A 25,845-nucleotide genomic window follows, 5' to 3' on the forward strand; every position below is an offset into this window, starting at 1 on the left:
GGAGGGGGACTCGTCTGTTTTGGAGTCGAGCGGATTGGGGGGAACAGAGATGAGGTAATGAGGAAGAATGGCAGAGACCTAGGTACCTGCCTTGGTGCATGATTTGGAGGAGGGCATGTACCTTACCTTTGGGTGGTGGGAGTGTTGGTAGTTGTAGCTCCCGTCTGTGAGAAATGGAAGCTTTGAGCTTCCGGTAAATCTTGGCTCGCGTTATGAGATAAGGTACCTAGTAAGGTGTGTAGCTACGATAGCTTGACTATGTACCTTGCCTCAAGGCACTTGGCGAAAAGTACTAAGGTATAAGGGCGATGCGCAGGTGAAAGATGTTCGGGAGTGAAAAGAGCTAGACTGAGTCTGAAGAGAGGTGTTAGATGAACATTGGATGTCTGCCTTTACAGATTTTTCCTTGCGTGACAGACCCAAAGCATACCTCTCTGGGTCTCTCTGGCTTACCTACCTGGGACAGCACTCGCCGGTCAGAGTGGTTAAGGATAAGGTGCTGGCAGAAGCTTTTGGACGATAAGATAGATCCTCGAGATGATAGGTGCGGGGTGGGGTGCTGGTGCAATGCGAGGTCTTTGGTGCCCGTGTGGCTCAAGCTCGAGGAGAATAGGTACCTACCTACCAGAACGAATAATCAGGGTAGCAAGGTACCTGAGGCACCAGAGACGAAAGTGGAGACAGCCAGAGATGGCGGGACCTTCTAGACGTAGGTAGGTAGGTACCTTGTAAGTTGCACATCAAGCTCTCGCAACACATGGAAGGTGACGGCGACATCAAGCAGCCTTTCTCTTTGCTGACCATCACCTTGTTTTTGCTTTGCGATGAATCGTGATAGCTACATTTCCAAGACATTCCATCTTTTGCTTGAAACAACAATCACAATCTGATGGATTGGCACCAGACAAGCGCCAAGTCTGCTTAGGTAATGAAACTACAATCGGTCCTCAGGTTGTGGCTCACGGGCGAGGGAGGATCAAATTGTAGTCTGTACCTGCCTAACTCAAGTCACACAAATAGACAGGACAAGGATGGGATGCTACATAGAAACAAGTAGCGGTCAATTGTATTTACTAAAACTTGGGCTCTCGTCTCTTCCTAGGGAGAAAGTTCGGTCTTTCATTCACGAAATGCATCCAGGTAAAGAAAGGAATGGCCATACTCCAGCAACGTGAGACAAATAAATATGAGGTATTGTCATTGATCAATGCATTCAGGTACAGCAACCAGTGACCAGCCCAAAGACGTTGACACTAGTGCACCTTGTCAAGGATATTCGAACGCCCAAATGCGACTTGAAGTGAAATGTGCTCGTATCTCTAAATTCGGCCTGAGCCCTGGAAATGCGCCAAAGGAATTTTGGCCGAGGGTATGCCGTAAAATATCATAATCACTTTTCAGCGTCCACTGACCAGAGTTAGTCAATCCATACTACTTGAAATGTTCAGATGCGCCTATGAAAGCTCGAACAGCATCGTCTTCAGTGCCGAGGTCCATTGGAGAGCACGAGATAGAATGGAGTTCATGAATCTCGACAGAGAGTACTCCGTATTTCTTTGGGCGAGAGTGGTTCACCGGCTGCTCATAGCAGGCAGCAACCCAAAGCCGGGCTCCTCCATCTTCCGATCTAGTCCCATCCATAAGGTACGAACGTCTGTACGGGATCAGCCGGAGTCCCAGCTTGCTATCACTTCGGCGACCTTGGGTGCGCCCAGGGCAAAATGCCTAGGTAGAGCACCCTTCGACCCAGCCCGGAGCATTGTGACATTTGAGTCGTCTCGTACGAGCACTCTCTCTTTGAGTCCAGTCTCGTATCGGAACCGACCAGATGACACATGAAAAGCTTCCGTCACTTTGGTCACAACTCAACGTCGCATTCGGCCTCTCGGCGACCCTTGCGCGACCCGGCTCTTCCATCCGCAGCTGTCTGTCCGTGCTCCCCGAGGGGCTTGGAGCTCATGCGGGGCCGGTATCCTTAGCGGCCCATGTCCATGCAAACTCGCCTCAACGATCCCAACGTCGACATACAGCCGACTGCACGCATCGACATCATTGGGATTAGGTATCTCAGAGAGCTCAAGAGGGCGTCCAGAGGCCCGAGTCAAGGATCGGCCTCTGTCACTACCTATTTTTCAGTCGTATTACAAGCTCCTGGTCCGACTCATCATCACCCTCCAACTTCCAAAGTTTGAAGCTTTTAATGCCCGTTCATCTGTTTCCTTCCCCTCTGATGATCCATCATGTGGCGCTAGTGCCACCTCGCTTATCTGTCTATCGGCCGCTAAAGCCAATTACCTTAGTCCCCTTGTTGTTTCCGACTGACGAGTTTTATTTTTGTCTTTATTTCTTTTCTTTGGGCAACGACTAGCAAGTGTTGGTATTGATCCTTCCAGCCGTGTATTTTGGCCAACAACTGAATGCCTGGCACCTCTTCCTACATTTATTACCATTGGGAAAGCCAAGTTCAACTCGATTATTTGCTGTTTCCTACAAGCATCGACCAGGCCTCAAGGCCAATACCCTTCCATGATTTGAAGTTTTCGAGCATCAGCCACTCAACTCCAACTCTCAAGTTTTGGTTTGCCAGCCTCTAAACTACTTCTAGTGGACCGTCAAATCCAACGTCTCTCAGTTGCAACTGAAATTCACAGGGCTACCATTACGCTCTACCCATCTGCTCTATTCGGCTGCTACACCCGGAAAGTCGCTCTTGGCTCGGGTTCTTGACTTGCATTTCAAACGACCAACCGTGACGTCTAGTCACGTTGAGTAAGACATCAAAATGGCCAACCAACTACGAAAAAAGTTGGTGCATTCAGTTGACACACCATTTTCAGCAGTACAATGGTAGGACTGCTTTTGACGGGTCTATACACGTACTAGAATTGCTTACACACTGCAGGCCCGAGGTCACCTTTGAAGATCAAGACGCCATTCTAGAGTTACTTTGCAGGTACGTCTTTGAGATTCATACTCGGGCTCCTGGCACGTGTCTGCATTGAAATTGAGCTGACCAGACACACAGTCTGTTGACACCGCTGGGTCAACACCGTCAAAGGCACGTTAAGCCTTCGGAAGGCAAACGGGCCGCCAAAAGGAAGAGAAAGGAAGAAGGAGCTGCTGGCAAGGAGCCCGAGAAGAGCGAACGTCCATCACTGCCAGAAATCGCCTCTTTCGTCGACGTTGGTCTGGCAAGCATCACCCGCAACCTCGAACGACTCGCATCGACGCAGCAAGCCTCAGGGCCAGACATCGATGGAGCCAGCACGGCGGCAGTCCCCCCTGCTCCGTATGCCCTTATTTTCGTTGCCCGCTCCGGCCAGTCATCGGCCTTCAACTGTCAGTTGCCCCAAATGGTAGCCGTGGCCTCCAATACCGCTGCACCAGCGTCTGCAACAAGACTGGTCGGATACTCCAAGCCATGCGGCGAGAAACTCAGCGCTGCCGTCGGTATCCCGAGGGTCTCGTCGATCGGGATCCGGGTCGGCGCCCCCATGTCGAAGGCGCTGGTAGACTACGTTCAGAAGCACGTCTCGCCTATCTACGTCGCTTGGTTGGACGAGGCAAAGGATGCTGTCTACCGTTCCACGCAGTTGAAGGTGGAAGAAAAGATGATACCGGCCAAGAAGAGCGGCAAGGCGTGAGATAATAGGAAACGCCAACTTTCTGCTCGATTTGAGAGCGTTTTTATCGAGAAATAAACATGGCGATGAGATACCCATAGCTTGCCCAGTAATGCAAGTCGACCTGCCAATTTGGATACCGAGATTTGGCCATTTTCCCCTCGCTGAAATGGCTCTTACTTGATGGTATGCATATGCCAAATATTCGAGGTAAATAGGGGGACTGATTGTCAGTGATGTGCTTTCCCCAATCCACTCATGAAGAGGAAGGGCAACGCCTACGAATGTAAGGAAGATTGTCCTATAGAGGTGCTTCGGCATTATATCGGCTTCCTGCTTGATATCTGAAGCAGATAGTTCTTCTTCTTCTCCTTCTTCAATATGACCCGCAGCTGACGAGTGCCAGGTAAGGCAGATATCCAACAAAGAGCTCTCTGGTCCCTCTTTTTTGTTACTTTTGCTGCAGTTATGTTCTAGCTCTTCTCGCCCAGCCCAGCAGCCCGCCAAGCCTTCCCACATGGATCGATGGCCCTATGAGACAAGTAGAGCAGCATCCTTCTATTCTTCAACGCCATCCGGTGATAGTCCTCACACCGTCCCAACGGAAACATTTCTTCCGTCCCGTATACTTGTCCCAGCAACCGTCCCAAAGAACGATTCCGTCCCGATATCTGTTGCCATCTCATTTTCCTCTATGCCCTAAGCCGAATGAATCCTATTTGTTCAGGTACTCTGATCTTTTCCTTCCAGAGCAACCCACCTACACCTGCCTTTGACCCCTCGGTTTTCTCCCAAGCTCCTACCTTCCTCAAAGATCACCTACTCCAGCAACCTTACCTTCCCTTTTTTTCCCAGGTCGGCAAGGCAAGCTATCCTTCCTCGCTAGACCACTGGGTAAGGTTCCTTCTCTACCTTACATCTCATACACAGTCTCGTGTCCTTGCACTCGACTACTCTTCTCAGCGCTCGTCAGTTTTACCTACCCAAATTTCTATCCAAACATATCTGGTTTCCCACCTTGGGCGCCGTCTTCAGCCAACATTTACATTGACGCCGAAGTTAGCAGGACACCGACAGACGAGTTTCCTCTTTCCAGCAACGAAAAAAAAAGGCAGAGAAAAAGGGTCTACCTAGATAAGGTCAGTACGAAACATCCTCTTCATTTCTCCCCTTCAACTTTCATCTACTCGGTTGGGGGCAATTTCCTACGAAGGCCCCTTCCTTAGGATAACGAGCTTGATGTCGCGTATGCGTTTTCTTGGTTTTACGTCTTTCACAGTTATGACACTCTGTGCCGAAAAATCTTCGACTTCGACACTTTCTACATCTTCTGCATTGCGCTTGCCGAATGCTTCTACACCATTGACCATTGATCGGCAAATATCCTGGTCTATAGCCAGGTGCAAGGAGGAATTATACACTAATCAAGTCACTAGAGATCTATTGGAGAAAGTTCCGACACATCAGCTACAGAGGACGTGCTGCCAAAATGTTTGCCAACATGGACCCCAAGAAGCAGGCTGAACAGATGGCAGCAGCAAGAGCTCTCGCCGCGGAGTTCAGCAAAGCCAAGGGAGGCAGCAGCAGGGGCAGGAACAGCGGACGAGGACGCATGAATGATGGCGGCAGTGGTAGCAGGCCTGGCGGCATTGGAAGAGCAACCCCTACTCGATACGATGCTCCTCCGGCTCAGATGAGTGAGTTGACTCCTTGAGCGACCATTGTTCGATTTGCTAATCCTCGCAGACCGTCCTATGCCTTCATCTTCGCGTGCTGTCTTCACGCAGCCGGAAGTCAATCGAGCCAGAGCCCAGCCTTCCGCCGTCACTCGTGTCGATCCCACTCTCGCGGGATGGTTGGCAAATGCTCCTCAGACTAGTCCCGCGACGCCTGTGACGCCGAAGATGCCGATGACTCCCGCGAACACGGTTCCTGCTCGCTCTGACGTTCCGAAGGAAATCAATCAGCAACTCGCCAGCTGGCTTACGCCCAAGCTCAGTCCGGTTGCCGCTCCTCCCAAGGAGAGTCCGACCAGCCGTGCCTCGTCAAGCATACTTGTCACCAAAATTGATGACCCCGAGACGTCGAAAGTCGCCCTTACCGGAAACGCTCAAGCCGTCTCTCAATCTAACGACCCTCCGCCTTCTCTGAAAAGTGAGGCTGTCGTCCTTCCTGAGACGACTGTCCGTTCGAAGCCGAGTGGCTTAGGGAAGAGCTTGCGGATCGCTCACGAGGCGAAAGTCATCAGGGAGCAGAACAATATGAGCGGAGTGGGAACTACTGCCAGTTCCAACTTGAATGCCCAGGCTTTCGCTCTTTTTGCCGAAGACATTGACTTGGTGACACAGCCGCAGTCTAATCACAATGGACAGGTTCCTCGCCTTCCTGAAGCCGTTCACAACAAGCAATATGCTGAAGCCTCCTCCTCCACGAAGACTGAGACCTCTGCTAGTAAGCCAGAGCTCAAGTTCGGTTCCGTCGAATGGGCTCTGGCGCAGCTCGAAAGTGGCCGGGAACTTCCTGGCCACCATGAGTTCCACGCTCGCATGGCTCAAGAAGTCGGAAACAAGTCTGGCGCTGTGCCCGCCACTGATGCTCACTTCGGAATGGTCAACAACACTCAGTCCCTCATTGAGCAGCAGGAGACAACCGACGAAAAGAAAGCAGCGGAGCCTCAGATGAAGGAACCCTACTGCAACTGCCCTAAGAGAAGCCACCCAATTATTGGCTTGGCGGCTTCATGCTACAACACGGATTCTGACGGCGATCATGACCTCACTCACATGAAAGGCGCGTCGGATGCAGTGAAGAACAAGTTCGCGGTCAACGTGATCCTACACGAGCACTCGAACCCAGACTGTCCCAAGCTGCTTCAGGCTGCTGCCCAATTCCCTCTCCATTTCGGCGCTAGCCCTGCCATTGTAGATGACCCCGACGATCATCTCCAGGTCTTCCAATGGAAGGACTCGGACGGCGTATCCGGCCCCCCGCGCAGTGTGCCCGTTCGGAAGATCAATTCATCTGGCCACCAGAACAACCCGCCCGGCGCTTCGAACAGTCCGGCTGTCGCCTTCAACAACTCGTCTGGTCCTCCTTTGGCTGGTGCTCCAGTCCCACAGCCGGCCGTCAGCCGCCGTAGAGGCATCAACGAATCGATGTGGGCTTAGATCGTCATCGAGATGCATCTCTCACCGTCGCCAACTCTGGAATGTTTGAATTGTTGCTCCTCTATGATCGGGCAACAATTGCAAATCCTTTGAGGGGCACTAGTTTGACAGGAAATGGACACGATATGGATAGGCAAACTTCCGCAGCCGTATCCTCAGATTGTTGAAGTTATGACAACGTCTCTGATCTCTCTCAGCACTCTTCAATGATGCCTTGTAGCGGCAAGACCTTGAGCTGCTACAGAGAAGGGGGCATGGAGGACGCCACTAAGCATCATCGTCGGAAGATAGTGGGGATTCAACGAGGCAGAGAGAGTTTTTGATGAAGATGATGATGGAAGGCTGACTTTGATATTGGCTTTGGGGGTTTCTCAACTTGGGGAAGCGGAACGAGATATCTCGTACAGAAGCCGCCCTATGCGTCTGGAGGTATTAGGTAGTCCGTTGCCCAGGTCACTTTGCTCAGGATTGATACCTCACAGGCAGTCTAGGTAGATAGTCAATCCACAGTTTCTCAAGATTCCATGAATGCCAGGGCTTGATTCAATATGAGACATAAAGGCACTACTAAAAGGTATCAAGATCGAACCTGAAGACGGCTCCGGTGTTCATGGGCGGTGTATGTAATATGTACGTGGTCTCTAAATGCCAAAGCCCGCAACACCCATAAAAAGGTAACCCCTTTTTATCACTTTTTCCCATGTTTCCCAACTCCTTTTTAGATTTCGTTCGACTGATGCCCCAAACCAACTACACGTCATCCTCATCCTCGTCCTCATGCGCTATTAATCTCCTTTTCTAATAACTTGACACCTTCCCTGACTTTGGGCGAAAAGTGCCTCCGCAGAAGCTCGCCCTCCCACACCGTCGTCGCAAAGGGATTGCTTCCCTCGACGCTGTCGCTGAGGGCGTTGTAGTTGCCGTCGCCCTTGCGCTCTTCGGTGCACCACAGCGCGGCAATCTTCTTGCCGTGGGTGTGTCCGACGTCTTGCATGAGCGCAAGCGCGGCCTGCGCCGACTTATCGGGCATGTGCAGCGCCGCGGACATGATTTGTTTGCTGAAGGCCGCGAGGCGCAGAGGCGGGACGGAGCGGATCTGGTAGGCTGGCAAGAGGACGGCCGTGAGGCAGCGCAGGAGGAGGACGGTGGTGGTTTGCAGGTTGACGCGGTTGTCGCGCGTGGCAGCGGCCTGGGCAGGGCGGATGTGGAGGGATTTGGAGGTGAGCTCGAGGTCCGGGTTGAGGGAGAGGGAGGGGAGGGAGGTGAAGAGGTGGGTTACGAAGTGGGAGAGGTCGAGGTGCAGCGCGGAGCGGGAGTTGTGCGCGTCTTGGCCTGCGAGGAGGGCAAAGGCTGTGACTGTGCAGAGGAGGGCTTCGCGGCTCGTGTTGCGGGATGCGCCGCCGAGGTCGTCGTCATCGTCGTCGTCTTGTTCGTCTTGGTTCTCCTCGTCGTCGTCGTCCGCATGGTTGTTACCCTCTGCGTCCTCTTGGGCGTGGCGGATGAGATCTTTGAGGGCCTCCAGGAGATCGCCAAAGAAGTCCTGGTTGATGAGGTGGGCGTACTTGGCCAGGCCTTCGAGCACGGCGCCCATGAGCCACGGCACGCGCATCTTGAGGATGCGGAAGTAGGACGCAAAGACGAGCTTCAGCGTCTCGGACTGCATGCGCTCGCGCTCCTCGTGGCTGACGAGGGCGTCGGCCTGCTCCATGTCCTTTTGGATGGCCCTCTGCTCTTTGAGCATCTTGCGCTCCTTCTTGGTGCGGAACTCCTTTTTGAAGTTCTTGCGCGATTGCGGCGGGGGGGCGCCCGGGTCGCGCTCCCGGTCGACGCGGTCTTGCGAGGCCTTGCCGGCAAACTCATCGAGCAGGCGCAGGTGGAGGAAGAGGTTGAGCACGCTCTCGTCGACGCCAAAGTTGCGGGCCTTCATCATCTTGGCGAGCAAGGAGACGGCCTCCATGGAGGGGCGGCCCTCCTCGTCGTCGACAAAGAGCGTCTCGAGCGCGCGGCGGCACTTGTGGAAGTCGGCATCGATCTTGCGTTTGGAGAGCTTGCTGACGAGGATCTTGAGGAGGTCGTTGCGGAAGTTGAAGTGCGGGACGGCGTTGACGAGCGTGCAGGCGCACGAGATGGCGACGCTCGAGATGCTCTGCCCCGTTTTCCTCGTGGTCGGTATATCGGCCTTTGCCCACTTTGCGAGCTCCTTCACGTAGCCCTGATACCCGGAGACGAGGGCCTGCTCAAAGGCGCGCAGCTTCCGGACCTCCTTGGAGAGCTTCTCGACGGGGGCGTCCTCGGCGACGGGCCGGATGCGGTAGCCCGGGATGACGTCCTTGTAGACGGCGAGCTGGGTGGCCAGCGCAAGCTTTTGAATGGCCTGGATGCGCGACTGGCCGATCTTTGCAATGGCCTTGAAGGCCGAGACGTTCTCCTCCGGATCCTCGTTCAGCGCCATGGCGATTTTGGCGAGCTCCTCTTTGGCCTGGTGGATCTGGACGGGCTCGGGCAGATCCGACTCCTCCTCTTCTTTCCTACGATCCTGGCGCAGACGTTCGTTGGCCGCCTCGGCGGTGGCCTCCTCGTCCTCACGACCCTCGAGCCACTCGCCGTCACTCGCGACCGAGTCGGCATCGTCGTTGTTATCGTCGCCCTGCAGGGACCGGTACTGCTCGAGGCGGCCGTCGGCCGTCTTGATGGGCAGGCGGGTGCTCTCCTTCTTATCCTTCTTTCCCTTGCGCGGGCGGCTCTCGTAGTCCTGCTCGAGGTTCCAGCCGGCAGCGCTCTTGAAGAAAGACTTTTGGATCTTCTTGGACGACTTGCCAGTGTGGTCGTTTTCGTCGTCGGGCGGCGGCGTGAGCCTGCGGCGTTTTGAAGCTCTAGAAGACATTGTAGGACAATAAATATGTTTGCAATGTCAATCGGAATGAATAGAATAGTTCGAAAGGAGTTCGGTTGGTGGTATCCGACGCTTCGTTGGTCTTCAGAATGCTCTCGTCCTCGCTGAAAGAGAGATTTCTCAATATACGGTGGGATTGAATTGGGGACCCTGGGACCGCCAACAGCGGGAAGAGGGACCATCGAGAACTTTTTAGTGGAGGTTTTGGCCATTGAGCCAATGGAAACCCCGGAACACCCTCAGACCGCCCGAAATTTTTTGGGTTTCTGCCGCTACTCCAACCTTTTTCGCATCACGATGCACCTGCATCCCACCTTTCGGCAACGGCACCTCTACTGTAAAAGATCCTGTCCACCAACACTCGCCGAGTCCCAATTCGACTACCCCAACACCGAACCGAGCACAATCGAATCGAAATCACAACACCACCAGAAAGCCCAAGATGCGTCCCCTCACAGAAAAAGAGACCGAGACCCTCTTCAACAAGCTGGCCAGCTACATGGGCAGCTCGCTGAAGAACCTCATCGCCCCGCTCGACAACGGTCCCGAGCCCGATCGTTACGTCTTCCGCATGATCAAGGACCGTGTTTACTATGTGCGCCTCTCCGTCGCCAATCTTGCGACCAGCATCGCCCGCGATAAGCTTCTCAGCATCGGTATCTGCCTCGGTATGTTGCTGCGCGCGCAAATCCAACCACATGTTCCCAGTCAAGCTCTACGTACATATAGACTAACCACCCACCCTTTTCCGCAATATAGGAAAGTTCACAAAGACTGGCAAGTTCCGTCTGCACGTAACCGCTCTTCCCGTCCTCAGCGAGCACGCAAGATACAAGATTTGGGTCAAGGTATGTCAGACTTCAAACCCGCAATTCGCTCGATGCGAGTCCGCAAAAGGAAGCATGTACAGTGGGACAGACATGCTAACAGGGAGAAAATCGTTCAGCCCAACGGAGAAATGCCCTTCCTGTACGGTGGCAACATCGTAAAGGCCCACGTCGGCCGATGGTCCGACGACTGCCCCGAGCACCAGGGCGTCATCGTCTACGCCATGGACGACAAGCCCCTCGGCTTCGGCGTCACCGCCCGCTCCACGGCCGAGGCGCGCCGTCTCGATCCCACCGGTGTCGTCTGCTTCAGGCAATCCGACGCCGGCGAGTACCTTCGTGACGAAGATACCCTCTTTGCGACGAACAGTTAGATGGGTCGGTCTTGTTATGAGAGATTGAAAGAGGAGGGGTGTGGGGGGTCTCGTTGTCAGGTAATGGCCGTGGTGGTTGCGCTGCTGCTGCTGCTCTCGATACCCTCTGGGTCTTCATGTTTGGCACATTTGGAACGGCGTTTTGGGTTCACCAAAAAAAGAAGAGCTTGAAGAACGGCGGGGCATTTTCTACACGGCGTTTTACTGTGATTGTTGGTCATGGGCAATCTTGATCGTTTTACTTTTGGGGGAAGGATACGCAGTTAGCTGTCGTTAGCTTAGGGCTCTCCAAGATCTGGGCCTGCGAAGACCTGCTGTCTAGCATATACTGCGAAATTTCATCGACTGCCATATCATATTTCTTTGCACGAGGTCTGGGGGAGCCAACGAGTCTAATATGCGATGGCTTGATAACGACCTTGATGTTCTCACGGCCAGTAGCGTCGGCTGGGATCTTAATAATCTACTTGCCTTGTACCATACGGCCCCTTGATATCGAGTCCGGAAACAGATCTGTAGCTGCGAGTGTGTCTAATTCAGCGCAGATTTGAACAATTAAACCTGATGGTCAACACTGCCCTAGAGTTGGCTTGTTGATCCCGGTCCTACTTTCGCAAAGACTATCAAGCAAACAGTTGGATGCAAAGTTGATGATTTCTTAGTTGGCAATTGGGATTAAAGGCGCTACCTCTGTACTGAATATGATTTTAGGTATCATCTTTTATTGCACATCTATAGATATGCCTGGTATATATAGAGATTGAAAACATTAAATCATGCTGTGTCCGTAACGATGCTCGTCATCATCAAGACCAGATGGAAGGAAAGAGTGAGTAAAAGACCCATCCAGAACGCTATCAACAGTCTATACCTCCGTGGAGGACCTTTCTGCCAAATTAAACTCCGTCTATAGTTCCCATTTCTAAAGTAAAGTGAATGGTATATTCATTAAGTGGTCGCGTAAAGTGAGTGCCGGTTTAGAAGGTGAACTTCATCAAAGCGGGGTTGAGGAGCACCGGAAGGCAGAAGTGCGAAGAGATGGACATAGCCACGGGGAAGATGGTCGCAAAGTAGCGAATCTGCCACTGGACGGGGAAGACGTAGTATCCGCAGACGATGAGAGCGATTCCCAGAGCTGTGAAGATAAACGTGCCCGCGAAGCTCTTGATGATCTTGGGGATCTCCTCGATGAAGTTGCAGTTCTCGACTTCCTTGGAAGTGGCGCCCCACTGGATGTCAATCTCGAAGAAATGGCAGAGCAAAGCCTTGGAGACGTGGAGCGAAATACCGCCCAGGAAAATGGTGAATACAGGCATCCACTTGAAGTTGTCCCAGACTACATATGAAAAGATTAGCTGCCTGGTGTCGATACAGAAATAGAGAGGAAAACTTACGAGCTCCAAGGAGAGACTTCTGGCCCAGTCTGTACCTGAGCACAGCCAAGGCTACGTTTCCAGCGAGAGGGAAGACGACGATGATGGAGAAGAAGATGGCGAACGAATCAAGGTAGTACTTGTCGTAGTAACCAAAGAACCATCCAGTCAGGAAGTAGTTCATCAAGGTAAGGATCCATGATGCTCCAATAGCGTAGTAGGTGCCGATGTAGGACAGAATGGTGACCTTCCTGTAAAAGGCGATGTTGGAGCAGACAAACCGTCTGAAGAGAGGCGTGAAGGGGCCACGAGTAAGCCAGAAACGGAAGGGGTGGAACAGCAGCTCGTTACATCCGTAGGCGTACTTCTCCCAGCGGGCCAACTCGTCGTAGACAGTGAGGGAGACACCCTCCTTGAAGCCATCACCAGTGTAGGCACCATAACGGATAGAGTAACCGGAAGTCTGCAGACGCAAGGCCATATCGAAATCCTCGGAGACGTGAGACTCGGACCAGAACTTCTCGTAGCCATCCTCCATGTAGGAAGCAGCATCTTGGAGAGCAGACCAGCGGAGGATAGCGTTGTGACCGACGAAGGGCGAGATATCACCGTTGGCGACGGCAAAGGTAATCATAGTGTAAATCATCTGCGTGAACCATGTGACACTGTGAAAAGAGATTAGCTGGTGTGCGTGTGGGAATGATGGCTCGAATCAACTTACGCCTTCTCGAAGAAAGAGTCAGAAACCTGCATGACACCGGAGGTGTACTGGATGATGGCAACCTCGGGAGAAGCCTCCATCTCGCTAACAGCATCCAAAAAGCAGTCGCGGGGAACACGGGTATCAGAGTCGATTAGAAGGATGTAGTCGCCCATGCGGATGTTGCCCTCAGCCCAAGTTCGGCCCTCAGACTCCTCGAGAACCTCAGCAAGAGCTTGCTCGTAGGCCTGATCCTCACTATCCTGGCTCCATCTGCTTCCACGGTTGATCTGCTTGAGCTTCTCCTCAACCTTGTTGCTAGTCATCAGGGCGTAGTTCATGTTGGAGGCCTTCTTGAATCTGCCTCTGCGGATGAAAGGCTGAACGCTGGGGTCTGTAGGCTTGGGGTTGTGGCCGGGGCGAGCAACCCATCCCATGTTGTGCTCCTCATAGAACTCCCTACGGGCCGAGGCTTCGTCCTCGCTGATGAGCTGCATACCGTCGTCGTTGACAAAGATGCTGGCCGAGCCACCCTGCATCTCGTAGGTGGAGATGGCAGTCTTGAGAGACAAAACCGTGGGCTTGATGACAGCGTTCAGGCCCTCCTTGTAGACGGGCATCTGGATGGTGACGTGGGGAAGCTCGCCACGGTGAGGGCCAAGGCGGCGCGGTGCCTTGCCGGAGTAGTTCTTGGAGTTTGCGTGAACCGATGAGATGGGACCGAGGATCTGGAAGATGTTTCCGGAAATCGACAAGAAGAAGAACTTGCGGTGCGTTAGTTCATGACAAATATGTGATTCAGCTTCACAATACTCACAAGACTGATGAACAGCGTAAGCGGGGTAACGGCGAGAAGTGCCCAGCGCGTGTAGCTGCCGTCGATGGTGGACTCCAAAGCCAGGTTACGGTAACCGAGACCCAAGCACGCCACAGACAAGCAAAGCGCCGCCGAAACCATGATAGAACTGGTGAGTCGGACTGGTCTGACCTCAGCCTTGAGGGCTTCCTCAAGCGCGGCAGGCGAGAGTTCCTCAACGTTGACGCCGGCCTGCTTCTCGTTCTTCTCGTCGCCATCCTCCTCATCACCTCCCTCGTTACGCCAGATGTAGGAGATGATCATGTGCTCCAGGCTCTCTGCGCGGGCATGCAGTCTGTTGGCATCATCATCCCAGACGGTGAGCACGGGAGGGTCGAGAATGAAGGCTGCAAAGTGATGCTTCTGACATCTGGGCAGATCGGTCATCCTCTGGAGGACTTGAAGCTGCAAGCCTCCAGCGAGAGGAATTGAGTTCAAGGGTTCACCGCTGTTCAGGAGTCCGTGAATGATGGACTGGATGACAGGTGTGTTGACGGTCATGGCACACTAAGCAGGTGGTTAGAAATGACTACTATGACGATGCCTGTGAGTACTTACGCTGACATTCAGCTGGGTAACCATGTCGAAGAAACCATTGGGTACAGTGGATAGCTGAGGAGGAGCGCAGACATAATCGTTCCGACCCTTCTTGAGAACAACACCCTCACCCAAGTTCCACGCCGAAGCATACATCTTCCTGAGCTGGTCCTGGTAGATGCTGTGGACCGTGACATCTGCCCTGAGATCGATGATACTGCTAGCATGCTTGTCCCTCATACCGGCAGTGAGCGCCAAGCTCACCGTCGACTGTCGAGCGGATGTTCTGGCGCTGTGTGTCCGGTAAGGTGCCGGTCTCTCGGCCGCCTGCGGCTTCGGCTGCGGTGCAATCGGTTGCAAAGTAGTCGGCTTCGACGTTTCGGCCGCGGGTTGGCCCGACGCCTGGTCGGGCGTGAAGTAGGTCTTGAAAGCCTTCATCTTGTGGAGACTGTGAAACGAACGAACCACAAACTGGTCAAACCACTTCCCGCCTTGAGGTGAAGAGAGAGCAGGATGGTTGATTGTGAGCGAACAGAATGAGTGTTGGTCAGGGTAACCAGTAGTTCAGGGGGACGGGAAATCGGTTTAAGATATGTGAGACGGGACCATAGTAGAGACTCTGCAAGCGCGGAGGGCATCCATCCTGGGGACAAAGGTCTAGTCAAGCCGCATACACGGGGGCACCGGGAGCTGAGAGCAATATTGTCTGGTCTAGCTGAGTACGCCAAAAGCGATATGGGCGGCCATGGACGCCTCCAATGCGGCAATGAAAGGCGTTAGTCAAGGATCGTATCGAGGAGGGGGGACAAACAACGGTTGGCCTCGCCAGCACTCGCCGGTCGACCACGCACGCAAACCTGGGTTCCACAAGCCTAAGTCGTCCGTTCAAGACGGACTCCTAGCTGAGATGGGACTGGTGACAAGCTACATGATTCCTGACTTTGGTGCTCGAAAAGCTGGCGCCACCCGTGCGTTGGGTGGAAACCCGGTAGTCAGGTACAAAGAAGGAGAGAAGCTTTCCCCCATCGTGAGGGGGTAGCGTGGATGGAGGCGACAAAGGAGAGTCGAGGCCTTATCGCACGAGCGATGCCTCCCCAAGCGTTGCATAGCCAAGCCGTTAGACTGAGAAACAGCCATAAACACCCCTGCGAAAGCAAAGGTGTGCTAGCTCATCGGCGTTGCCTTGGTCGAATGCCATCATGATGATGATGCCGATCTGGAATATGCGAGTTGATTACAGGCCACTGGCCAAGCGGGACGACACGGGAAGATCGCGAAAAAGTTCTTTTCATCAAGCCGGGAGACTGCCTATGAACTGACACCGGCAACGACAGTGTTGATCAGGGCACTCGCCCACGCCGGAGACACAATAGTCGAAGCCGACCAGAGAAAACCCCAGCGATGTTGGTGATCAACAGCATGCTAGCAAAACAAAAGGTTAGAGACAGAAGAACGGCGGATGATGGGGCAGTCTAGCTCAGGAACGACCACAGCCGTCCTGACTTAGCGTGGTCTAAATCGGCCATCTCCTGAGGCTCTAGATTGTGCTTTCAAGGAAGTCGTGTAAGCAGAGAAGCGCAAGACAGCTAGCTGATATCAACAGCCGAGAGAGGAAAAGGTCTTTTTCCAGTCCTTTCCTGACCAAGCTTAGCCTTGCCGCAAAGCAAGCCTCCGAGAGGTCTTTGACCATTGAAAACCTCCGCTCGTCTACTTAGCTTGAGCCGGCCAAGTTGGTTGTGGGCGCTAAAATTGGCATACCGCAAGCTGCAGGACAACTGATTTTGGGCCTCTAGCCTCTTTCGTCCCAGAACCCTGGTCACGGCAAGCTGGCAGGGCCTTCCGAGGTCTTGGTAACCTTATTCGTTGACCACTTGGGCGAGCAACCCTGAGACTGCGAGGGCATCCCACTTTTGGGAGAGACATAACGCTGACCGGGCCGAGTGTCTCTCTACGCAGTAGGTTTCCCGTTGTCTCTGCGTCGTGGGTGGGGGGGACGCTCGTATAATAACAGCGATCTTCAGACCGAGTTCTCACATAAGGTTTGTGTGTTTTGGCTCTAGAATATGGTATCGGTCTTTTTGAGGAAGTAGAAGGGTGTTTGGATGCCTACATCTAAGATTGGTGGGCATTCGCACTTCTCCGCTTGGCACTAGCCACGGTGAAGGTTGTGAGCGGTGGTGAAAAACCACGTAACGGGGCCGACCTGAAGCACACCTCTGGCGGTGTGGAGGTGGATTCTTGCCTCGTTAACCCCAATGGAGTTGGCTTCCCGTTGTTGCTTGCTTTTTGGGAGCAATACGGTATTTTCCACGAAGGCATGCAACAATGTTTCGGGAATGGTGTGCTCTCAGTCATTTGTCTCGTCCGAGAGCCATGCATGACGGTAACTTGCAGAATGACTGGAGAGCATTTGGGCGTAAGACGGGAAACCACCGTCATCCCAAGTAGTGGCGAGGTTCGGGCGGAATTGTCAATATGGGATGATTGAGATGAGATGGCTAGAGATTAGGTGGGCGAGAGTGGCTTGCTGAACCTGTGACATTGCCTGGTCCTGCCGATTTCCAGGGGTGGTATGGCGTACAAACAGTGTTTGTGTGTAGGTACTCCATGGACCAGACCCATTCCATGTACGTCGTAGATTGATGTGTTGGTCGTACAGTGGTGGCTGAAGGGAGCCGGCAGAGGCAGACGACGGAACCCGAGTGAAAGAGGGTGGAGGAGGGACGGGAAAGCTAGGCACGTTGGCACGTTGGCACGTTGGCACGTTGGTAGGCAAGCTGGCATGCCGCCCAAGGTGATGATGGCGATACACGCAGATTGCAAGGCAGCGGCAGCGCAGTCACGGATGGCGGCAGATCCTGGATGTCGTTTCTGCATTTGGTTAGATGAGGTTGTGTCCTTGGGTGTCTTGAGGTGGTGTCTTGGTTGCTTCGGCGGCATCCTTCCACCGGCACCTTCTCTCCCGCCTGTGCCTTGCAGAAACGAGCATGTCATTACACGTATAGCCGCTCATTGTGCTGTTTAGCTGCGTACTCGTTACCGTAAAGAAGTCTCATTGGATGACGCGAGCCATAGCATATGCACTTTGAACGGCATATTTGCATATCCGCAGCGTCCTATCGGGCTCTTCGGGAAGCGGCCGGCGTGTACCTACCTACCTTAAGGTAGGTAAGCTGTGTTACTGGTCCTTTTCACCTCGGGTCACGACAATCAAACATCCAGAATCTCTCGCCCGCAACACCCACTGCAACGCTGCAGATACCATGTGGCTGCATACGACTATCTTGCTTTTCTAGGCACCAGGCTCGACTGTGATACGTCCAAATTTCGATTCTCAGCTACGTTTGTGCTGCAATGCTGCACAATGGAGAATATTGGTCTGAAGTTCCCAACGTCTGGTCGCGCCGATTTCCATTCATCCCGACCGTGGCGCTTTTTCGGTCTTTCCCATGACCTCAGCCCCTTCAAATCCACTTGGGTATCATCGCCTCGTCTTTCGACTTGGGTCTATGCATTCGTTTCGCCATCCCGGCCAGATTCTGCGCTAAAGGCCTGAGCAGTCCGAACTGGTTGAACAATGGGTGCGGCGAATCCCAACAAAGACGCGAGCGAATTTGACAAGAAAGCCTCCATGACGCTGAGCCTGCTGAAAGGAAACAAGAAACGCAAGTGTCGGCCTGCTATCCCGAATCAGTCAAGGTTCTGGATTCTCTTTTGGATCGACACTGCCCAGGACGCGGTCTTGTTGCCGGCGTCCGCTGTGGGCTACTTAACAATGGATGGCAAAATCTCAGCCCAGCGGTTGAACGAATAGTCTCTGTCTCAACTCGCGAGCAAAGACTACTCAACACGTTCTGGCTCCAGCTTTCAACGCATCATCTCTATCAAATTGACCATGAACGTGGCAATTGCATTCTTTTCGCGTAGCGAGCCCTAATACCAGTCATCCTTATGCATCAAGTTCAGCTTTCGGCGTGTCTGAGCTCTGTACTGCCTATCTAGCCAACCCCTGAGCCTGCGCAGATCCCGTCTTCGACTATTGCCATCCCGCATACAATTTTCCCGGTTCACGATATCTCCGCCCCAGAACTGTCCAATCGAATCCTTGCAACGCCCCGTCTCGCCAACCTTACGAACTCATAGTTTTCAGCCAGAGCTGGGTTGCCGTCCAGTTGTTCAGGACATCGTGAAAGATTGCAAGGGTTGTAGCCCTGAACTCTCCAGAGCAGCCTTCGTCCTTTCAGACCTTAGCTGGTCCCACGTCGGACTGCGTCGAAAGGTCGAGACCAGGCTCGCGGCATCTGGCAGCGCTGTGACCAACATCGCGAACGCCGGCAGAAACTTCGAAAAGTGGCAGGCCCTTATTCACTAGTGTCCCTTTCTTTTTAATACGCCCAGGACTGCTGAATCATTGCTCTTTCCGAGAGAACCCACCTTGGCATACGCAACATGGTTATACTGAGATGTCGAATAGCATTGTGGCAGACAGGCAACTAGGGCGCGCGACTGTAAGGAAGAATTCTCTTTTTGGCTACTGCAGGCAAGGACGAGTTCATCACATTGATAATGCGGTCACCCAGATGAGTTGGATTCGTCCAGCTCGTCGCAGCCTGGTCCTGCTTTCTGTGACCATCCGGTCTGGATTGTCGATATCACATCGACTTTGTCAAATGATAAGACTCTGGTCATTTTAGCAGCAGCTCCTTTCCCGCCTCGTCCTGCATGTGCCGGTCAGGTTTCTATTCTTGGTTGTTACCAAACCACTCGAATCAGCAAGAGACACGATGAAAACGGCGAAAAGCAATCTTGCATCTTGACAGCATGTCGACTCTCGAGATGGGACTTTGACAGCTGGCTGAATCATCCGTCGTAACGTCGCGGGGGCATCGGATCAACAAAGCGCTCACGTCTTAGACAGTGCCGTTCGCTGTATTCTGCGAGAGAAAACACGGCAACATCTCCTTATCCGGAAAGGCCAGCTGAAAAGACAGCCGCACTGAAAGAAATTTTGCACCTCAAGATTTTCACAGAGGCTCCTCAGGAGGATCGAATTTACCCCTGAAAAGCCTCTATTTTGGCGCCAAGACTTCAGCTGTCAGCCATCCGCGAGACTGGCGCGGGGCTCGGACCTTGGGCCTTGCCACGCGCCGAGAGCACGCTATCGAAATTCGAAGACGACCTATGGTCAAATTCGGGAAATCGAATCTGTCAGGTAAGCCACGCGACGAGAATAGCCGGGCTCATTAGATGCGTACGAAGCCTTTCCCACGGTCCCGGGATCGCATCGCAGGACCCTTGAAACTAGGTTGCTTTCGGGGAAGTCGAGCAAGAAAGTCTTGTTTCACTCTGTCTATTCTCTTGTCTCTCATCCCCAGCTTCCCAGCCCTATCTTGAGCAAACGCTTCCTTTTCGTCGGATTCTGACGAATCAGATGTTCCAGTTGTTAACGTCTGATCTCGCATTTTGCCTAGCTATCTATTCTCGGTCTCGTCTGCGATGGTCAAGTAGCTATCAGACAAAAACACCCCGAACAACTAGGCAAAGTTGCCTGGGTACGGTTCGGACAAGGCTAAGATTAGTCGGGATGATCTCGCAAGCGCTACGAGATGCCACGCGAGCAAGACCGCGAGAAGTCTGCAAGTGTCTTTGGCATGTGGTAATTCTCTCCGTGGTCAATTCCTTTCACTCGGCGTCAGCTTGACAAAGTACAATCGAAGCTACTGAACATCAATACTTCTATCACAGAGCTTGACATTTCAAAACACGTTTCTATCAGGAGAATAAGATGGTAACAGTAATTCAAGTGTATTTACGATTAGGCTTGCCAGCCTCTGAAATGAACTCCCAAGTGCCAATCATTCCGGGGCGACAAAAGGCAGAGCGATTCTATTTAGTAAGAGCAATCTTCTTCATCTCCTCAAAGTTGGGAAGGCCGAGTCCCGTCACGGGATCCCAACCTTGAGTGCCGTTCCATGTCGCAAAGGGAATCACACCGGAGCCCTGCAACGGCTTGCCCGACTGCAAATCCGTACCTCCGCAACCCTGGGCGACGCCGGTCGTGACGTCGGTGAGGCCCTTGAAACCTCTCTTGTACAGCCACGGGTTCATGAAGCCCATGGTCGGCTGTCCAGCGCGGATCCTAGCGTCATTGAGGAGTCCGACGAGGCCAGCCATCAACGGGGCAGAAGCTGATGTGCCACCGGTTCCAACGAGCTTGTTGGCGTTAACAATGGCGAACGGGGGGCTGGCGGAGTGGGCTGCGATATCAGGGAACCCGCGGCCGGTGAAGTTAGCAAAGGGCTGGTAGTACGCCTTCACGTCAGCGGGGATGCCGGTCTGGAGGTACTGGGCCACCATCGTCTCCTGGTACCACGCCTGCTTGAAGTAGTTGCTGAAGCCGCTGCCGGACGCCACCCACGTGGTCTCGGGCCCGAATGCCTGGGTCCCGCCGACGGCGGTGATGTACGGGCACGTCGCGGGGAACTGCGGCGTGAATTGCGGTTGGTTGCTGCCGTCGTTGGCGCGGCACGGCGCGCCGACGCCCGTGTCGCCGCTGGACTCGAGGACGCTGACGCCGCGCAGGCCCATCATGCCGATGAGGTTGCACACGCGCGTGGCGTACTCGATGGGGACGGTCTGCTCGTCGTCGCCGTACGAGACGGAGAGAACCTGCGGAATCTTCTCGTTCTCCTGCGTCATCATGAATTGGTAAAAGTCGAGGAATGGCTCGTTCTGGTTGTCTGCCTGTGTCGGCGTGCGAAGGTTGGGGACCAGGGGCGGCTTGCCGCCTGTGAGGTACTGCGTGATCGGGAGGGTCTTGACGGCGGCGGCCATGACCTGGGCATCGAGGTTGGCCTCACCGATGGCGCCCTTGGGGTCCTGGTGATCTTGGCCGCCGTTGACGAGAACGCTGGTGAACTTTTGAGCTGGCAGCTGGAACCTGCCCAGGAAAGCCGTGAGGTCGTCCTGGCGGGCGGACTGGTTGAGGAAGCTGGCGAAGCCGACGCGGCTGCCTGCCGCCGGGTCGGCCTGGTAGGCGCCGTAGTTGTAGGCCAGCTCGAAGCACGCCGGTGTGAAGACCTTGGAGCAGTTGGCGGTCGCGCTGGGCCCGGTACCCTGTCTGCGAGAGAGCGGCGCGGGCATCTGCGGCAGCTGGGCGTTTGTGAAGGCCGGGTCGGACTTCATGTTGCCAAAGTACGTCGTGGGCGTCACCAGCTCAATGTGCTCCGTCATCGCGTTCGGGAGGGAGTACTCGGTCGTCCGCAGCTTCATGGTGCCCTGGACGTCATAGTACGCAAAGGTAGCGCCAAGCATCTTGTTCGCGGTGCCGACGTTGGTCGCAAAGTTGACGAAGCGGCCGTTGTCCGTGTACGAGACGTCTGTGACGTTCTCGTTGGCCAGCCAGGTCTGGATAGCCTTGACCGAGGCCTCGGCTGGCTTGAACATGTCGTTGACCTGAGCCGCCGTCAGGTACTTACCGTAGTTAGGGCTGTCCGGGTCGGAGACATCCCTGAGCATGGGTTCCAGCTTGTCGATATTTTGCAACTTGATGCCGATCTGGAGGTTGATCTGCTGGTCGTCTGCGGCCATGTTTGTCATCTGGACACCGTTGGCGAGCGCGGCTGCCCTGGACATGAGGCGGGCTTCGATGCCGGTGAAGGCGGCCGCTAGGGCCAGAAGGGCTTTGAGAGGAGCCATTCTGGTTGACCTTCCTTGTCTCTTTTGCTATGAGGGGCACGAAGATGGGTTGATGATATTATCGGCGCCGTTCATTCGTGTCTCGCAGAGGTCCGAACGTGAGAGAGCGCGGCGGGGGAAGAGGAACAAACCAGATAGCCCAGCTATGGAGGGAAGGGAAAACAGAAGCACATGTGGATTACAGGACCAGTTTGTATAACGGTCTGAGAAAACGCAAGAGGAGCCGATTGGGACGAAACCGATCACGAGTCAACAAAGAGGGAGTCAGGTCCTACCATACGGAAGTGCCCGTCTCGCCAGGGAACACGTCTCGGCCGGGCATCGAAAGGTTCCCCCTTAGCGCCGAGAACTGAATCTCCCCTCGAAGAACTTAATGCTTCAACTGGGACAGGTGCGACAGTTGTGACAGAACTTGTCGTAGGATCTTCGCGGCGGAGGCCTTCTTCGTCCCAACATTTCTGCTCGCGTTTTGATCCCACTTAAGGTTGCAGGTTTCCAAACAATTGCAAATCTGCACGTTTCAACACACGAACCCTACCCCTTATCCGCCCAGTGCCGTCTTCGCAACTTGCCGGCGGAAAGACTAACAGCTAGTCATGGTCCATGGAGGAGTATAATGCAGGAACAATTAACCTTCTTTCGACGAACAATACACAAATTCCTACTCGGTCTTCGTATGCTATCTCGTCTGTGGTTTGCCATCCTCAAGCCCCATGATCTACTCCCTTCTAGGTTCGAGCTTGTAATTGGTTAACCCTGTCAGTGTAGACCGTAGAGCAGCGTCTAGTGCCAGCACGAGGTCTCTTGGAATATGATTTGTAGATCACCCGCCCTGCATCGTGATCAGTGTCTCTTTTGCATTACTCTCTGCTGTTCTAGTCCATGGCTAGAAGGCAGCTTTCCCTGCAATCTGCGGGGATGGAGGATGAACCGATCGCCAGTGTGATGTTCAAAACAAGCCAAGAGAGAACAGGACAAGAGGTTGCATCTCTTGGCGATTCCAAAAAGCTTGATGCACGTTACCGACTACCGAGAAACATCCCCGCAAATCGTCGGTGATAGGCAATCGTGCCGCTCTCTAGTCCGTCGATCACGTTCATGTCAGACGCGCGTATAGTCTCGTTCGAGAACACATCACCTAACTAAGGCTCCGCCCGCAGATATCAATAACCCAATGTCCAGGAAGTTCAGAAAAATCTTGCTTCGTTCTAGCGAGCTTAATTGCGTTTCCTCCGGCGCTTGTTTGGGAACATGGTGAGTTGCGAAGCCCAAGGGTGGCCTTGCGGAAAATGCAACTCACGAGTCCGAGCTATACTCCTTTGATGCCAACCCTTTTTCGTTGTTCCTCGACACTTTTCGTCAATGAGTAATAGGCAAGATAGTGAACATTGTGAACTCATCTTCACTTTGAAACTTCACAATTCTAAGTGCTTAGTGCGGTTTCCGTTAATTCTTTGTTTGGGCTCATTTCATTTCCCCATTTCTCTCTGCTAAACTACACATTATCCCATAAACATTGCGGTCAGGGGTCGAAGAAACCATCTCAATTTCCCCAACATGAGGCGGTACTAAAACACGACGGAAAGTTCTTCCGACCGAGCGCCCTCACGACGAACCAGTACAACTTTCTAAAAAAGGTACAGGGGACTGACACAACACCATCAGTACCAACACTCTGTCCCGCTATGACAATCCGTCTGTGCGCCTCGAGATCGTTGCCGTCGCGATGAATTCAAATTGATTCACAGGAGGCACATACGGAGCCACTGGTGGAAGAGGATGGGCATCCGGAATGACAATGTTCACCAGAGCCTTCCTCCCGTCATACGGCGGCTTGAAGTATCTGCACGATGTCGATAATGTTCAACTCGTCAGCCAGACGAATAGAGACAAAACTCTGAAATGATTTGCGAGTACGAAGGCAAGGTTCGGCCGGGTACAAACTTACCGCGTGTCCCTGTAGAAGTGGTTGATGTAGAGTTCAAAGTTCGAGGCGGAACGAAACTTTGCCACCCTGAACTGGAAGGCGTCTGAACCGGCGCTCCAGCAGAGGACGCCGTTGCTGGGGTAGTTGTTATCCGGGCCCTGGTTTGGGGTGATGCCGTCCCATTGCCAGGCCGCACCGCAATGTGCTCCGCTGACTTCCACGACGTCTTCCGTGTTGAAATCGTAAACGTCGACTAGGTAGAGTAGGCGGCCGCCCCGGAAGTTAGTTTCGAAGGATTGCGTGGAACCGGCCCAGGCCACGCACTGCGCCGGTACTGTTTTGATGATCAACCGGATCTGATTGCTACTCACATTTGAGATTGCAAGTGTATCGCTGGTCTCCGTCCTGTTTACGGCAGACGGATTCGAGGTTGCTGAGTGTGAAGTCTTTCCATGGATACCGGAACTTGGCAGCTTCCTGTGCCTCTAGTACTGGCAATGCTGACACGAAAGAGTGCAAAGACAACAGCGGAAACAATCTGAGAAATCTCATGATGAGCGTTCAAAGAGATTTCAAGAATAGACAGCCTTGCTTGCTAAGAGATAGTTCAAGAGCTTTGCAATATCGTTAACTCAAATGTATGCCACTCGGCCTTTGGAGCTAGACACAGGATCGATGTGAGTTCTTGGAAGAGCTTTATAGAATCTCGGGAAGACAGCCTGTGACGGTTTCTCTGGTCTTCACAGGGTAGCATGTCATATACCCAGACCGCCCTTGACCAGGTTGCCATCAAAGACGGATCATGATGCAAGCAACCGACGGTATGCCCACGCGGCCCGGTGCGAGCATCCGCGGTTGTGCGTGGTCATACACCATGGCGATTGTTGATTATACGAGATATCAACCGTGGCCAGATGAAGCTGGCAGTACGGCCAAGAATGACGAATGCGGAAGGCACAGATTTGATGGGATGTGCCTGAACACATCCGGATCGCTGCTCATCTTAGGCCACAGTCATACAGTTACTCAAGGCAAAACAGCTCTAGCAAGTAATAAGAGCTACCAACGTTCGACAGAAGTTACGTAGTCCACAAGAAGCCACTCGTGACAGCCCTTACGATCAAACTCCACCCATGGCCTACCATGATGTCCAATTGCTATTGTGGTCAAAGTAAGGCGGCAGAGGGAACAGGAAGAGGAAACCTGACCTTAAACACTCATGAGGACTACAAGACCACGGCGCAGGACTTTGACGGCCTTGTCACTTGTCATAGCTGACGGTATTGTCCGCTCGGCCCGCAGACATAATTGCCTTCCGTTCAGCGGGAAATCTTCAACTTTTGTACCAGGCTGAGCCGGTTCTGGTCGTACATCCTCCATAGAATATCACGCGTCCTCGACCAAGGGATACCGACGTATCAAATCACATAGAAGCAACGGCAGATCACAGATGATTTCCCTGGTGCTACCGGCAACGGCAAATTGCCTCTCTACCTTTACTGTGAAACTTCGTCTGGATAGCGTAAGAGATGCCGCAGACAGTTGCTTGCTTGATACACGCTCTTTCCCTCGTCCCACCTCTGATAGTCCACGGAACATCGGCAGTTCAATAAGAAGCATATCCAGTCTCCTGGAAATGCAAGCTAGTAGCGTGATCAACTGCAGCCATCCAGCTGACGATGCGGCGCCCTTGAGCCGGAACGAGCGAACTATGGAGCCGAATTCGGCCATCCATTTCTTTCCAGACAGATTTTGTAACTCTTACTTCAGAGCAGTGAGCCGGAGCCTTGCCGCTCTCGTGGCCAACGCATCTTTGACGTGATACCGCTTATATGCTTCTAGTACTCTTATCAGGGGTCGCTTGATGGTT

At 53.4% G+C, this 25,845-nt stretch overlaps 7 protein-coding genes across 7 annotated transcripts; 3 read left to right on the forward strand and 4 right to left on the reverse strand.

Moving 5' to 3' along the window:
- Nucleotides 1-2,782: 2,782 nt before the first annotated feature.
- Nucleotides 2,783-3,644, forward strand: HER10_EVM0011078 (uncharacterized protein; the record flags this gene model as incomplete). Its single annotated transcript, XM_035480519.1, has 3 exons — nucleotides 2,783-2,847; nucleotides 2,903-2,953; nucleotides 3,026-3,644. 3 exons carry the CDS (start codon nucleotides 2,783-2,785, stop codon nucleotides 3,642-3,644), a joined length of 735 nt encoding a protein of 244 aa, XP_035336536.1.
- Nucleotides 3,645-5,124: 1,480 nt separating this feature from the next.
- Nucleotides 5,125-6,790, forward strand: HER10_EVM0000488 (uncharacterized protein; the record flags this gene model as incomplete). Its single annotated transcript, XM_035470268.1, has 2 exons — nucleotides 5,125-5,320; nucleotides 5,370-6,790. The coding sequence occupies 2 exons, from the start codon at nucleotides 5,125-5,127 to the stop codon at nucleotides 6,788-6,790; spliced, it is 1,617 nt and encodes a 538-aa protein (XP_035335567.1).
- Nucleotides 6,791-7,565: 775 nt separating this feature from the next.
- HER10_EVM0003684 (nucleolar complex-associated protein) lies at nucleotides 7,566-9,766 on the reverse strand (the record flags this gene model as incomplete). Its single annotated transcript, XM_035473349.1, has 1 exon — nucleotides 7,566-9,766. The coding sequence occupies exon 1, from the start codon at nucleotides 9,672-9,674 to the stop codon at nucleotides 7,566-7,568; it is 2,109 nt and encodes a 702-aa protein (XP_035335853.1). The 5' UTR covers nucleotides 9,675-9,766.
- A 235-nt stretch (nucleotides 9,767-10,001) lies between these two features.
- Nucleotides 10,002-11,232, forward strand: HER10_EVM0005822 (60S ribosome subunit biogenesis protein NIP7). The gene is made up of 3 exons (XM_035475426.1): nucleotides 10,002-10,351; nucleotides 10,443-10,531; nucleotides 10,630-11,232. The coding sequence occupies exons 1-3, from the start codon at nucleotides 10,126-10,128 to the stop codon at nucleotides 10,882-10,884; spliced, it is 570 nt and encodes a 189-aa protein (XP_035336069.1). The 5' UTR covers nucleotides 10,002-10,125; the 3' UTR covers nucleotides 10,885-11,232.
- A 394-nt stretch (nucleotides 11,233-11,626) lies between these two features.
- HER10_EVM0012227 (uncharacterized protein) lies at nucleotides 11,627-15,369 on the reverse strand. Its single transcript, XM_035481625.1, has 5 exons — nucleotides 14,372-15,369; nucleotides 13,775-14,320; nucleotides 12,979-13,721; nucleotides 12,279-12,922; nucleotides 11,627-12,220 (listed from the first exon to the last, which is right to left on the reverse strand). Exons 1-5 carry the CDS (start codon nucleotides 14,786-14,788, stop codon nucleotides 11,862-11,864), a joined length of 2,709 nt encoding a protein of 902 aa, XP_035336648.1. The 5' UTR covers nucleotides 14,789-15,369; the 3' UTR covers nucleotides 11,627-11,861.
- A 4,867-nt stretch (nucleotides 15,370-20,236) lies between these two features.
- HER10_EVM0008450 (Pro-kumamolisin) lies at nucleotides 20,237-22,048 on the reverse strand (the record flags this gene model as incomplete). Its single annotated transcript, XM_035477972.1, has 1 exon — nucleotides 20,237-22,048. One exon carries the CDS (start codon nucleotides 22,046-22,048, stop codon nucleotides 20,237-20,239), a length of 1,812 nt encoding a protein of 603 aa, XP_035336304.1.
- A 1,683-nt stretch (nucleotides 22,049-23,731) lies between these two features.
- Nucleotides 23,732-24,527, reverse strand: HER10_EVM0009203 (uncharacterized protein; the record flags this gene model as incomplete). Its single annotated transcript, XM_035478698.1, has 3 exons — nucleotides 23,732-23,891; nucleotides 23,997-24,228; nucleotides 24,347-24,527. 3 exons carry the CDS (start codon nucleotides 24,525-24,527, stop codon nucleotides 23,732-23,734), a joined length of 573 nt encoding a protein of 190 aa, XP_035336366.1.
- Nucleotides 24,528-25,845: the final 1,318 nt, after the last annotated feature.

This window comes from Colletotrichum scovillei (assembly GCF_011075155.1).
Source record: "Colletotrichum scovillei strain TJNH1 chromosome Unknown Contig00003, whole genome shotgun sequence".
Lineage (NCBI taxonomy): Eukaryota > Fungi > Ascomycota > Sordariomycetes > Glomerellales > Glomerellaceae > Colletotrichum > Colletotrichum scovillei.